The sequence below is a fragment of the Sceloporus undulatus genome, chromosome 3, assembly GCF_019175285.1.
Source record: "Sceloporus undulatus isolate JIND9_A2432 ecotype Alabama chromosome 3, SceUnd_v1.1, whole genome shotgun sequence".
NCBI lineage: Eukaryota > Metazoa > Chordata > Lepidosauria > Squamata > Phrynosomatidae > Sceloporus > Sceloporus undulatus.
This window is the reverse complement of record NC_056524.1, coordinates 181064344-181079327: the sequence shown is the minus strand read 5'-3', so window position 1 is coordinate 181079327 and position 14984 is coordinate 181064344. Positions and strand designations below refer to the sequence as shown.

The 14984-nt window shown below is 42.9% G+C and overlaps 1 protein-coding gene across 5 annotated transcripts in view; it reads right to left on the bottom strand.

The window, feature by feature from the left end:
• Positions 1-14984, bottom strand: part of MYOF (myoferlin) — a 119575-nt gene that overhangs the window by 42983 nt on the left and 61608 nt on the right. For 3 of the 5 annotated variants that reach the window (XM_042457123.1, XM_042457124.1, XM_042457126.1), the window contains 5 exons: positions 13083-13121; positions 10862-10986; positions 8853-8969; positions 5916-6093; positions 3613-3737 (listed from right to left, as the gene is read on the bottom strand). In XM_042457123.1, coding sequence (XP_042313057.1) covers positions 3613-3737; positions 5916-6093; positions 8853-8969; positions 10862-10986; positions 13083-13121 — 584 coding nt within the window. The remainder of the gene's footprint in view (positions 1-3612; positions 3738-5915; positions 6094-8852; positions 8970-10861; positions 10987-13082; positions 13122-14984) is intronic. The other 2 variants (XM_042457125.1, XM_042457127.1) reach the window with 1 other exon arrangement.

The following is a 14984-nucleotide window of genomic DNA, read 5'->3' as shown; positions in this document are numbered from 1 at the left end:
GAGTCGAAGAGCTGCAAGGCGAATGAGACTGCCTCCTGTAACTCGTCCTGGGATTCGGCTGCGAACAGCCAATCGTCCAGGTAAGGAAAAACCATGAAGCCCTTCTGATGAAGGTATGACACCACTGGAGCCATGCACTTCGTGAAGACTCGTGGGGCCGTGGCCAAGCCGAACGGAAGCACGTTGTAGTGGTACGAGACGGAGCCGACAGCGAAGGCGAGGAATCTCCTGTGGGACTCCCGGATCCCAATGTGGAAATAGGCGTCCTTCAGGTCGACAGTCGCGAACCACAGGCCCTGGTGGAGGAGAGGCAGAATGGAGGCCAAGGTTACCATTCGGAAGCGACGATAGTCCAAAAACAAGTTCACTTGTCTCAAGTCCAAGATGGGCCTGATGCCCCCATCCGTTTTAGGTACAGTGAAGTACCTGGAAAAAAAGGCCCGAGGATGTTGGTCGGGCGGCAAAGGGGAGATTGCTCCCTTAGCAAGCAATGTGCGCACTTCGTCGAGAAGGGTGTCCGAGGGGGGAGTGGACATGAAGGCTCCAGTTGGAGGGAGCTCTTGGAACTCGAGGGCATAACCCCTACGGACGATGTTAAGAACCCACGAGTCCGATGTTATAGAGGCCCAGGTGTTAGCATAGGGCCTCAAGATGTCCAGAAAAAGGATGGGTGAGGAAGGGACAAAGCGCGCTGCGTCCCTTCAGGCTCTCTTCTTCCCCTGGTCGGTCTCCTGCCGGCGGGACTTGCGGTACCGAGGCGGGAAGTTGCGACGGCCAGAGGAGGAGGAAGACTGCGAAGGGAAGCGCTGTCTCTGAGAGCCTTGGTGTTGGGGCTGTCGGTCCCGGGAGAAGGTCCCTTGTGACTGACCTTGCGGTTGCCACGGGCGCTGTCGCTTCGGGAACGGAGAAGCCGGTGCTGAGGACATGCCGTGCTTCTTGGCCGCCGCCTTCATCCTGAACTTGCGGTTCAGGCGGTCGTCGGTCTCGGCGTGGAAGAGGCCAGTCCCGTCGAGGGGCATGTCCTCGATGGCCGCTCTGACCGTGGGATTGAGATCGGAGGCCCTCAGCCATGCGTGGCGCCGAAGAGCCATGGCTGCAGACATGGACCTTCCGGAACAGTCCACCATGTTCCTGGAAGTGGTGATTAGCCAGCTTCCGATGGAGTGAGCCTCGTCTTTGATCTCCACCAGCTGCCTCTGGATGTCATCCGGGATGTCCGGAACCAGGGGGGAGATCCGTTCCATGAGGGTCTGGATGTAGGCCCCCATGCAGGCGGTGTAATTAGCGGCCTTGATCCCAAGAGCCGATGCCGAATAAGCCTTTTTGGCCAGTCCGTCCACCTTCTTTGCCTCTCGGTCGACAGGGGAGGTGGCCTGCTTCGGAACGAAGCTGTGTTGGGCACCTTCCACAATGGCCGAGTTCGGCCTGGGGTGTTCTGCCAACCAGGAGCAACTCGCCGGGGCGACCCTGTAGAGCGCCTGGACCTTGCGGGAGGGTGCCGATAGGGTGGCCGGAGAGTCCCAAGACTTCTTGACGATGGTCTGGAGAGAAGGTAGGAGAGGCAGACATGGTGGAGTGGGAACTCGTCCATGTACCCGACGCTCCACCGGGTCCTCAGCGTCGTCTTCAGGAGATGCGAGCTGGATGTCGAGGGCCCTTGACATCCTGACCACGTGTTCTGTAAAGGCCCTGACGTCCGACGGCGAAGCCGGCTCTGGGTTATGCATCCTCTGAGGGGAGGCCGAACCCGAGAGAACATCCTCGTCCGAGGGCGCCCCTGAAGGCGGCAGCGGTTCGTCCTCAGAGTCCAGATCGGAAGAGAGAGGATCATTCAACCTGACCTGGGATCTTGGGCGGGCGAAGTCTACTGAGGACCGGGAGCGCCTGCGGGTTGGGGACGGCGATCTCTCACGTCTACGAGGTGGAGACGGCGACCTGTCACGTCTACGGGATGGAGAAGGTAATCTCTCGTAGATCGATGCTTTGGGGACCAACTTGGCCGGTTCGGCTCGGTCTGAGGGATGGGGGTTCACCTTGGTGAACTCCCTCATGGCCCTGTCTTCCGGCACGGACATGTAGTAGCGGCGCGACTGCATGTCGAAAAAGAGATCCGGGGTCTCCTGTGTGAGGGGCAAGTCCCCTTCATCATCCGTTGCGGGATGGGAAGGAGAGCGATGCCCCAGGGAGCGAGGGGGTTCGGCATCCCCCGTACCGTGGGTGAAGTCCATGGTCGGCGGAGGTAGGGCCGTGACCGAGGCTCCCTGGTCCACCGACGTTGGCTCCTGGCATGGAGCTGGCAAGGCGGAGGCGCGGACCCGTCTGGAGGGGGAGCGCTCTTTGCCCTTTGGTCTCTCCTTGGAGGACTTAGCCTTCTTAGAGGCCGAATCACGATCAGTCTTGTCACGGTGCCTCTTCTTCCCGGTCTTAGGAGTCTCCTCCAAAGGGAAGAATGGGTTGTCAGTGAGATCCAAGAGTACAGCGGCCGCCGCTGATGAGGAAGGCCCCGGTCCCTTGGATGCCTTGGAGGATGAAGGCGAGGCGAGATGGTCCTCTGGTTTGGTAGCCTCCTTCGAACGGGGGCCCTCCGCTCCCTCCTTTGGCTTGGAGGCCCGTTCGGTACCCTCAGTCCCCGATGGCTTATGGGGGCGCTTGGAGGGTTTGTCGGTGGCACTGGGCGGTTTAGAGCCACGGGCCACATCGGCGGTGGTGGAAGGGGTCCCGGCCGGGACACACACCACGCTGGGGAAGGTGGCTCTTCCCGATCCCACGCTGGAGACACTTGCTCGAGAGGATGCAGCGGGGGGCCCCAGAGGCGGGACAGAAGAGGACCGCGAACCTCTTTCTTGCAGCTTTCCCAGGGCAATCGCCGAAGTAAGCCGGGACTCACGGTTTTTCCGGGCCTGGGAAGAGAGGGATCTGCAGAGTGCGCAGGCCTTTGGGTCGTGGCTTGGACCAAGGCAGAGCAGGCAGGTGGAGTGCGGGTCCTGAACGGGCATCTTGCCCTTGCAAATGTCGCACTTCTTGAAAGCCGCAGGCATCTCAAAGTCGAAGGAGTCCGAAGGTCCGAAGTTACCAGGGGCGGGAGACAAAGAATGGTCAGAAAAACAGTCCGAAGTCAAAAACGAAAGTGATTCCAAGCAAGTCAAGCAAGCGAAGGTTCCTCTGAAGCAGCTAGCGCGGCGGAAAAAAGGAACTGGGGAAAGAGCGGGAAGGCAGGGGCCTTATAACGGGTGGGCGGAGTTACCGCCAAAAAGTTGCAATTTGTGCAGAGTGAGCTCTGCACAGTGATTCCAGTAGGTTCCGAGCAGCACTGCGCAGGCGCAGTGAAACCCATTTGTATGATTCGCAGAGACCACGAAGAAGAAATTATGGATCTGCAAGTGAGACTACAGTTCAGATGACAAACCATGCATAATTTCATAAATTTCTTCAGCGTTCCCCAGCTGGTAAAGGAATGAAAAGTGATCTCACTGAGCTTGTGCTTTATTAAGATTTGAAAACAAACATTAGTGGTTTTATTTTAATTCCTGTTATGATTGTTACTTTTAGTTCTTTGTTCACAAGTCTGGACATCTTTGGAAAATTAAATAGTAAAAGTTATGTATGACTTACCAATTTTTCTACCATGGCAAGAATAAGGTTTAAAGGATCCAGTCTATGACTTATATCCTCCCAATATGAAGTCAGTGTCACCACTGGCTTTGTGTTTGCCCAAGGCAGGTAGTAATAGTAATTTCCTGACATGAAACACAAATGTGTTAAATGTTATTTTTTACAAAGGAACATGTATCATCTTGACATTCAAATGTCTTATTTACACTCCTTTCTTGCAGATTTTGTTGGCAATGAAATTTGTTTCCTGAGGTAGAAAATTGAAAGAAATGCCCTGATAATAAATAAGCAAACAACCAAATAACATAACTTGTTGCCACTCAGTGGCACTGACAGATGTATCCACACTGCAGAAATAAAGCAGCTCAACATGACATTAACTGTCATGACTCTATCCTATGGGAACTTTAGTTTGGTGAAGCACGAGAGCAATCTGACCAGGCTGAATAACTCACCAAACTGCAAATCTCAGGATTCTACAGGATGGAGCCATGACAGTTAAAATGATGTCAAACTGCTTTATTTCTGCAGTGTGGAAGGCCAGCATATCTACTTTACTCCATCTAATGGTAAATTCAGTCCAAATTGTATGCAGTATTTTGTGCAAGTAAACAGGTTTTAAATCATGGTGCACCTGCTAGTTTTTTTTTTTTGGGGGGGGGGGGGGAATCATTATGGCCAAATATTGTTGTGTGAACATTAGGAGAAAAATTTTCCCCCAGCACAGCAAGCAGCCTTATACACTGTCTTTATTGCAGGGTGGTCAACATGTTGGCTATCAAATAGTTTTGGATGGCAATTCCCATAAACCTTTACATAGGCCAGGGTGAGGAATCAAGTGTGCTGTAGTTCAACACTTGAAGGGCCAATGATTGACTACTTTTCTTTTACTTGATTACTTAACAAGACTTTAGAAAAATAAGTGTTACCGTTTGACCCTGTGAATACAATTGTGACGCATCATTATTACTGATTTATTTAGGGTGCATCTACACTGTAGAAATAATGCAGCTTGACACCACTGTAAGTGCCATGGTTCCATCCTATAGAATCGTGGGATTTGTAGTTTTGTGAGGCATCAGCAGGTTTTGGCAAACAAGGCTAAAGACCTCAAAGAACTACAAATCCAATGATTCTATAGGATGGAGCAACAGCACTTAAAGTGGTGTCATACTGTATGATTCCTCCAGTGTAAATGCACACCAGGTCTCCCAGCAAGGGACATCTTGGATTTCAGTAGTCATATTCATCCTCTGGGGATGGAGCTTTCCCAATTAAGAACTAAGCACAGAATTTCTCTTTAATGAATCCTTTGCAATTATTATGCCTACCCTGTTTTTTGTTTTGCTTTTTAATGTATTGAAAGGCACGAAGGGTTACTTTCTTGATTTAATTGAAAAGTTTTAAGTCAAGATCACCATAAACTGAAAATGCACATACATTTATTTTTAATCAGAATTCCATGCATATAAGCATTGGTAGATTTAAAAGCAGGGTTAGCCCTCCCATTAGGCAGAGTGAGAAAATCACTTTGGGAAATGGGTTGCAAAGGATGAGTGTATGCATAAGTGTGCACACAAATACCTCACTGACAGAGCCTTTACCACTGCCCTAGAGAGACTCTCCACTTGAGGTTCTCCACAGCTCTCCAATTATGGCAAAATCCTCAGCCAGGGAAAAGTCAGGCAGGCCCTCTAGCACAGAGAAATCATAGACTTTGGAGAGTTGTTTCAGCCACTTTCCTTCGGCAGCAATGCTGCAGCAAAGAAATATCCAGTGCACACGCCTCAAGAGCCTGCTTTATTTGGAAGGAGGTTCAGTTTGGATGGGATGGTTGCGGACATTGCCTGAGGCCACCTCATCCACACTGGCCACCCAGGTTCATGCCACCTGCAATGCTGCCACAGTACAACACTTTGAAGGAGGATCAACAGGAACTGGGAGGACAGATCTGTGCCAGGATTTAATATGAACTTTAAAGGAGCTGTCCAAAATTCTGAATCCAAAAATATGCTGTGACTCTGAATAGTGCTTTAAAGTTTGAAGTAAAACCTAAAATGGACTGACTACCCAACGGACATGGAAGCCACTAGCTTCTGCTAGGAAAGACTCCTCAGTATAAAATTTTGGACAAAAATAAATGGCGGTGGCAAAAAACAGATGGTTAGAATAGCAGAAGGGAGCAGAGGTGGCAGGGAGCAGCACATGTTCTTCAGGACGATGTGTACCATGCCGTTTTACAAGTAATGATTCCTCCCACTCCTTATGTCTTTATTTTTGTTTTCTGTAAAAGAAATACACACCATCAAAGACAGCACGACTGTACTGAGTTGTTGATGCCAGTGGTTTACAGGTGGTATCAAATTTGTTGCCATAATTTCCAATGCTAACTTCAAACTGGATAGCCTCTCCAATATCTTGCAACATGGTGGCAGAATGAAACACAGCACAGAGACTGTATTGCCTTCTGCGCTGATATTTCTGTAAATTCAAGCAGATACAGCAACTAAATTAATCAAGGTACTTGTAAAGCGGTGCCTCACCTAAAAATGCACACACATTTGCCTCTATGAAGGAAATCAGACAGATGGTGAATCAAATGAATCAATACTTTTAAAATCTATGATGAAAGTTTCAGAAATAAATGCGAAATCAATTGTTAAAACTAGGAAGGTTATCATATTTTCTCTTCCCCAATTATATCAAGGAATGAATAGAAAGACACCCCCGCCCAATCATTTCTTAAGCTTTGTTCTGTACCATTTGATATACAGTAAGGGCCCAGAAATTCTCATGGCTCACAGTTTTCAAGGGTAAAGTATAACTGCTGCAATATCTGATCATTACAGAAATCATCTAATATTGAATGGATTTTTGTCCCATTAAAACTGGGAGAGATCAATGGCTCTTTCATTCCACTCTGATGATCTAATGGCCCAAATGGAACCATACTTTTCTAGAAGTAACCACCAGTGACTGAGATAGTGAGTGTTTTTAGGATATCAAGGAATATAATATGATATGCTCTATGTCAGTCCTGTCCCAGAATTCAAAGGTATAGCTATGTTAGTCTGTGGAATAAGTATGTAGAGAAATCTTGTAGCACTTTTGAGACTAACTGAAAGAAAGAAGTTGGCAGCCCGAGCTTTCACAGACTTAAGTCTACTACCTTAGATGTTCATTCCACCAAATGCATCTGAGGAAGCAGACTTAAGTCTACAAAAGCTCATGCTGCCGACTTCTTTCTTTCAGTTAGTCTCAAAGGTGCTACAAGAGCTCTCTACATACTGTCTCAGAACTGTCTCTTAAGTATATCTTTGAAAAAAAAGGGGGAAATTCCATTACACTAAAACCACAAGAAATAATCAAGTTCAATATTCAACAAAGAGTTAACATAATCAGTCCATCACAGTACAGCCTTCAGTAAACTGGTACCTTCCAGATATTTGAGATTACAACTCCCATAGTGTCTGACAACTGACTATGACAGCTAGAGCCAGGATGTTGCAACAGTGGGGAGTGGGGTGGTTATGGCTTTCTTTCTCTTAATAAGAATTCTGTATTTTCCAAATTAACTATTCCTTCAATTCCCCAAATTTCTAGCACTGCAGTAACCAGCATTTAGAAATATAGTTTAGATGTCCATAGTATGAGGCAGGCAAAGTGATGAAGGGATCTTGTGGCACCATTGAGACTAAATGAGGTTGCATTTGAACTGCAGAAATAATGCAGTTTGACACTGTATGGCTCAATGTTATGGAATTGTGGAATTTGTAGACTTGTAAGATATTTAGCCTGCTCTGTCAGAGAGCTCTGGTGCCACAACAAACTACAAATCCCAAGATTCCATAAGATGGAGTCATGGCAGTTAAAGCAGTGTCGTACTGCATTATTTCTGCAGTACAAATGCAGCCTGAAAAAGTTGGTACACAAATTTTTGTAAACATAGGTACAAAACAAACTGCAGAAATAATCCACTTTGAGACCATTTTAAATGCCCTGGCTCAGTGTTGGAAACCCTGGGAATTATAGGCCTGTTACAGACTGCCAAAATAAAGCTGCTTGGGGTCTCTTTGGAGGTATGCTATTTAAATGATGCATGCATCCTAAGAATCCGGAAGCTGCACCACAGCTGCACTCCAGTGCTTAGGAATGGAGTGTGACTTTGGCGCAACCTCCAGAATCTTAGGACCCATGTGTCATTTAAATAGCATACCTCCAAAGAGACCCGAAGCAGCTTTATTTTGGCAGTCTGTAACAGGCCATAGTTTATTATAGCACCTGAGCTTTCTGACAGAGAAGGCTAAATGTCTCCCAAAACTACAGTTCCCAAAATTCTCTAGTATTGAGCCAAGGCAGTTAAAGCTGTCCCAGACTGGATTATTTTGGACTCTGTGAGCAGAGTTAGGGTTCAGCGTCCGCACGCTGGGTGCCCTAACCCTGCCCCCAGGGCGCCATTTTGGTATGTGCCGGTCCACACGGCATGTGCCATCATCACACTCCTGCGGTGCTGTATCCACATGATGCAGCACTGATGGGGCATCATAAAGCTGCATTGTCATGGCTATGGCGCCCCTTGGAGAACACAAAAAGGAGCTGCTTTTTGCAGTTCCTTCTTGCACTCTCCAAAAGCTGGATCAGGGCCATGGTGTGAGGTTGCCATGGCCCTGATCCAGCCAGACTGCCTCTCAATTAGTTTCAAAGGTGCTACAATATCCTTTAGCATACTGATATTCCAGACTGACAGCTTTGACTTTGAATTCTATACAAGAGATCTAAGTATGAAAGATTTTTACTGTCACCCTCTGCAATGCTAGAAATTTAGAGACTGAAGGAAAACTTCATTTGGTGAGATACAATTTTTGTTGAGGGGGACAATACCCTCACCCCTCACTCCTACCCCCTGTAGCTACAAACCTACCTAAAAATCCAAAATATCAGGTTGGAGAAGGCTGGTGTGTATGTGTCTGTCATTTCAGGATAACACCTCATATATCTGATGAAGTGGACCCTAGTTCACAAGAGATTTATTCTGTAACAAATTTGTTAGGTCTTCAAAGCGCTTTGTTTTTATTTCAATAGATAATTATGACTAGATGTTATTCTGATAATCAGTCACTTGGAAAAAGAGGGTGATGTTTACACCAGTTAATTGGGATATGTAAAGCCTTCATGCCATCTTGTTTCTAATGGTAACAAGGTTAAATATTTCCTATTATATATTCACTATCAGCACTTACCTCAACAACTAGAATGTCATCACTGGGTATCATTTCTATTTTCTTAGTTAGGGGCTTGCTGTCAAGTAGTGTAGCTAGTTCAACTAGAATTCTGCCTCTGTAAGCTACTCCTTCTCCCTATAAATATAAACAGAACACCGTACTTCAATATATACCTGGCTGATACTGCATCAGATTTCATACTGTAGATATTATCGGCACGCTTTCATCTCCATATCTGATCACATATGCAAAAAGAAGGACATTCCCCCTTTTACTAACATTATGAATGAAGAAATATTTAAGGCACCTCATTCTTGTTTTACTACTAAAACTTATCAAACGTGTTTCAGTATGTATTTGAAGACAAAATCTAAGCCTTTTATCATATTGCTCCTGAATATCCTTACAAGAGGCTAGATTCTCATCAAATTAACTGTTTGGCAGGGAAGAAGCAGCGGGAGGAATCAATTCAATTCATTGTCATGCCTCTGCGAACAGCTTATTGTTGCCGATTCCAGCTTCATTTACAGAGCTAGACACGCACAGGGTCCTGGCTGCTGAATTGGACTAGGGGCCAACTTTGTGTGAGTGTCTGTCAGCTAGGGATATGCAGGTGGAAGCCTGATTCTGCATACCTATGTTCCCTAGATGGATTAGACATTATGTGTTTTGTATATTGTAAATAGACACAAGTATTGCTGGTTCTAGAGAAAGAACAATATTTGATTTTTAACACTGGTGCAATTTGTGAAAGATCACAACGCCTTGTCTCAAGATCTGATTCTACTGTTACGTGAAAAACACATCTAGAATCAAAGTGCTTAGAAAGTTACATATTCTTTTGTAAAAGGGCAGCTGGCAAAAGAGCCAATATGCTATGTTGTGAATGCGTAACTCCCTGTCACCATTTCTTCTCGTGCCATTAGCATTTTGTTGTGCTGAAGCAAGACATCAGAGCCTCCATGGGAAAAAATGCAGGCATGCCATCAGAACTGGTTGCTTTTCTGTATATCCACTCTTATTAATTTGCATGTGAAAGAACCATTAATTTAAGGCTGAAATCTTTTTTAAATATAATTTGGCTTGGTGTAGAAGCAATAGTCAACAAATTATACCATACAATGAAGTCATGAAGCCGTGAAACACAGCTATTTTCTCCAAACAAGTTGTAGACCGTATTCACACGGAACAACAAGCCAGAATTCTGCAGAAGTTTGGCTTGTCGGGAATGAGCCATGGTGAGGTAGCGTGCCGGTACCTGCTGCCCCATCATTCTCAGCAGATACAGCTGAGCAAACCATGGATCTTCTATCCATGGTTTATTTACCATGATGTCCCAATATGACAATTTGGCAAATCTCTCCCCTGAATAGTCTAGAATAATAATCCCTAGAATAATAATCTACAGCTGTCCTATGCAACATGGAGCAAGCAGATCACACATAACACCCTTTGTTTTTGTGGGCCACAATGCATCTCAATTACTACCACCAATTTGTTCCTGTACCACTGGATTCTGATGCTTCAGCAACAAAACTATCAGGATTTCCTCTGAAAATAAAGAACATAGGGAGCATGTGTCTCCTTTTGGTCTCAATTAATAAACAAATTGACATCCTAAGGGCTGTGTTTTCTTCATACCACCTACAATCCATTATCCTAAGGTAGTATATATTCACAGAATTTGAAGAAATGTATTATACTCTTATATATTTTTCTTTTCTTTTTTCTTTTCAAAATTTTTCTTTCTGAATTAAATTTGATGGAATGAATTTATTCCATTTGATGCTTGGAACAGTTAAACAGAGAAATATAAGAAATAAAAGTCTGAAGCACTAATTTCAATATTGATGAATAAATTATTTTGGATTTAATTTAATTTATGTTAAAATAACATTATTTTAAAATTATTTTTATTTTTAAAAGGAAATATGGAATATACTAAATTTTAAAAAGATATCCTGTTTGAAACAGAACTGCAAAAAGCAGACAAGATACTTGAAATATATTTAAAAACATGAACTAACCTTTCCAGAATTCAGCTCATCATAAGGATCTGGGAATCCAGTGTATTCTCTTGGACTTCCATAAAGGTTTAGGTAACAGGGCCCAAATGTTGGTAAGAAGCCCACTTCTGTCTCTCCAGTATTTACTAACAGGCAAACATCATGATTAGAAAATACTCTAGCTAATGGTATTCCAAGATTGTGAACATAAAATTTAGCTGCAGCAAACTAAAAGGTTAAGTGTTAGTTGTTAATAAAATGAAAGAACATTTTCTTCTATGGGTATAAACAGAGTTCAAACTGTGAACAATTGACTATGATGTATCCATCTAAATGTTCACTGTGATCAATCAACTCCTCCTGCATGGGCAACCTATAGCGGCAGTGAGACAGCTAAAGGTGGGGCACTGGTAAATGTAGCCCACTACAAAAGAACAGTAGGTAAACAGGGCCTAGACCTATGGGACAAAGCATCACTGATCAGGAATATACACAGAGTATTCATGTGCATCAGAGAGCTTGTCTATTTCATTTCAATAAAAGCAGCAGTGTCTACATTACAGTACGCGAAGAGATATGGATCAGAAAGGTCATGCAGAAGCTTCAGCTTTATGGAAAAATAACCCATAGAATAAATGGTCTTAGTACTACATTAATGCCAACAGTAAGAATTTCATTCATGTGAAAAGGCAACAGGGCTGAAAAACATAATGCTGTGCATTAATATCTTTGTCCACGATCCAAAGAAAAGAACTGCATGTACAACCAAAGCTTCTCTGGCTGTCATTGTAGAAGTTCTCCTGCTGCTAAATTGAAATGCCTGTTTTTAAAATATAAGAACAGTTCATCTGCTAGAAAGGTCTGTCATATATGGAGCTAGAAAAGCTCTGGCTATACTTATAGTCCTTTGATTGGATTGTGATCACAACTGTTAAGACAGACTATTTAAATGTTAATGAAATGGTGGAAGTCAATGACTTTCACATAGTAGCACATAGCTTAGCTAAACTACTACGGGATCACCATAAGTAGATGGGTGACTTTAAGGCACATACACCCACAAATGCACACATTTTATAGCTGAAGATACCACAAGTGAATGGTTAGTATTCAGCAGTAGCACATTACTGTGATAATTAAAAGCCTTTATTGCACCAGCTTTTATAGCAGAGCATTGTGTTGCCAGATTAAAAACAAAACAAAGTTCTTGCATCTTTCATAGTTGTGGTGCAGAAGGAGTTCAAGCTTGTTTGACAAATGACACATGCCCCCAATTCCCTCTTCTGTGCAACCGTTGAAAGTGCAGGAACTTTGTCCTTATTTGCACCTAATCAACCCAAGAACAAATTTATTGGCATCTGACCACTTGATTCTAATGCATAATTTGATGTCAAATAGTGGAGAAAAATATTCAGAGAAAAGCATGGCTTCTTAAAAACAAGGCAGCAACTGCTCCTCAAAATACAGAGTGCAAGAAATCATATTTAAACATCTTTATTAGTGAATCGTACACATTGGTGTCCCGTTTTTCTTTGTAATATGGAACACCTTTCCCAAGAAAATGTTCTGAGGATCAAGACCAGCATAGTTTATTTTGTTTAGGTTTAACCATAGTTTCATAGTTGATTTTTAAGTGCAATTAAACATAGAAATAAGGGAATATTTTGGATGTTATTAAATTTCTTTCATGCTACTTGGTGATCTGTGCCATGTTTTCAATACTGGCTGATAAACCAACACAATTATAAGGATAAATTAGTACTTTTCAGAGGCAGTTCTATTGCATTTGTTTCTACAAAACTGATGTTAAAATATTTCTTTGAAAACCTGGAACAGAACTTAATGGGAAGTCTTTTCAAAGATACATTGTGTCAGTTTTCAAAAATAAAATCTTTTTGTAAACCCTCATTAATCTAAAAGAGCTATTAAGATTTCCACACTCAACCAACCACAGCTCTATTACCACACCATGTCTTAGCCTATACAGTATAATAAAATAGCAGGTTAGCCTATATAATTAAAATTGCATTCTAAAAACTCTGAAATAAAACCATGCAGAAGCTAAATACAATTACTTATAATCATGTTCCACCACCCAAGCAATACAGAATTATTTTTGCAAATGTCAAAGGATGACTGCAGCTGTTCACATACATATAGTTTAAATGGATGGATTGAAAGGAAATATTAGTTTGGTCAAAGGACAGAGAATCATGCTATATTCCAAAATATGATTATGAACCTTCATATGGTGAAGCCCCAGTGCCCGAAGATGAAAGCTCTATATAGTGTAAAAAGACAAGAGATTATTTGACAGCTAAATGGTATATGTAAACAGATAAAATATTCTGATTGAATGAGGATTAAATGCGATGAGAATTTGTGCTTTAAAAAATAAGACATGACCTGGTCCCATGACTATCCATAAACACAGAAATGTTTAGGATGAGCTATGGCAATAGTTTTGCCAGAATGTTACCACACAATAAATAGCACATTATTGCCACAATTGTAGGGATGTTATATGAGAGTGTCACCAAATGTTACGACAAAAGCAACTTTAAAAGTTCAAGAACGTTCACTTATGCATTCTCTTTGAAGAAGTTACTCTCGTAGATGAAAGTGACTTCTGAAGAAGACACAGCACTCCAGATTGGTAATTTATCTTTTCAAGTAGGGAGTTCTGGAGGAAGTTCACAGGAAAATAAATGCAAGGGGGAATTTTTTTTTCCCTGGAGGTAAAGGAAAGGCAACAATATTTTTCTACCACTGTGCAGCATAGGTTACGGCCTCCTCCAAACTGTGTACCCTCCATATGTGTTAGAATTATGACAATGGGAGTTGCAGTCCAAAGTATCTGGAAGGCACCACATGGGGGAAGTCTGCTATATTGAATCAGTCCATTAGGGCATGTTGAAGAAATATTACATATTCTTCCCAAGTGTGAAAGCTTCCCAGAAAATGGCAATATACTTTCATCACACCAACCACGCTTTGGATCACAGGGGCCATACCATTTCTGAAATGTTTCCTGTTAATGTGCAGAATAAATGGATAATCTAGGCTAGTAATCCATGCAGACTCTGCAAATCACATGGCATGGAATGAGTGATTGATTAATATAAATTTCAAATGAAATGGAGGCATCACATAACCTTTCTGTTAATTTCATACCAAATTTCCAAAAAAGTAGAATAAATAAAGACATACACTGATTGGGTTGTGGGCAATAAGAATCATTCAGTGAGACAAAATCAGGTTTAAAACAAAACCCAAATGATTTTGTGATTGAGTAGAATTATTTCCCCAAATATTTCTCCATAATTAATGTCTGAATATGGCTAAGAATGATGGAGAAATACCAAAAATAACAACATTGATAACAAAACAGTTATAAAAAACATAAACAGATAAAACAGGTACAGCACAGTGCCATTCTGAAAATCTAGCCCTTGAAGTGCTTTTGAATAATTCTAATGCTATGTCAGCATGCTTCTTTGAAGAAGGAGTACCCTAACACAAATACAGAGAAAGCATTTAATGTTCTCACTTCTAACTTCCTGTGCAAAGCATTTCAAGACATCTGAAAGGGCTATTTGTCATTTGGAATTTGCACCTTTTGCTCATGTTGACTTCTTACAGAAGGGGTGACCAGATGCATGTTCCAGCCTATCTACCCATAGCCCCTCTATGGTTGCCATGGTGGCTCTCCTCACTACTGCAAATGTAGGTGTTTCATTATTATATCAAGGGCCTCAAAAAGTAGCACCGAATAACACTTCATGCTATGTTATGAAAGCGACTGACAGGATCAGGTTAGATCAGTGGTTCTCAACCTGTGTTGCTTAAGGTGTCTTAGACTTCAGTTCCCTGAGACCCCACCCAGACAGCCAATAATCAAGGATTCTGGGAGTTCAAATCAACAAACATCTGAAGGACAAAAGGTTGAGAGATACTTAGATTGTGCTTCTTTTTTGGAAACACGTTCCTTTGCATTCAGTGGACCTTTCTCCATATGAACGTTCTGGATTAAAATGCTTATTCCATTGACATATAAAATGTATTTCTGCTAAGAAATCTAAGAATTCCACATGAATTCAATTGTAGATTCATTATTTAGGCGAAATCAAACCAGAAAACCATG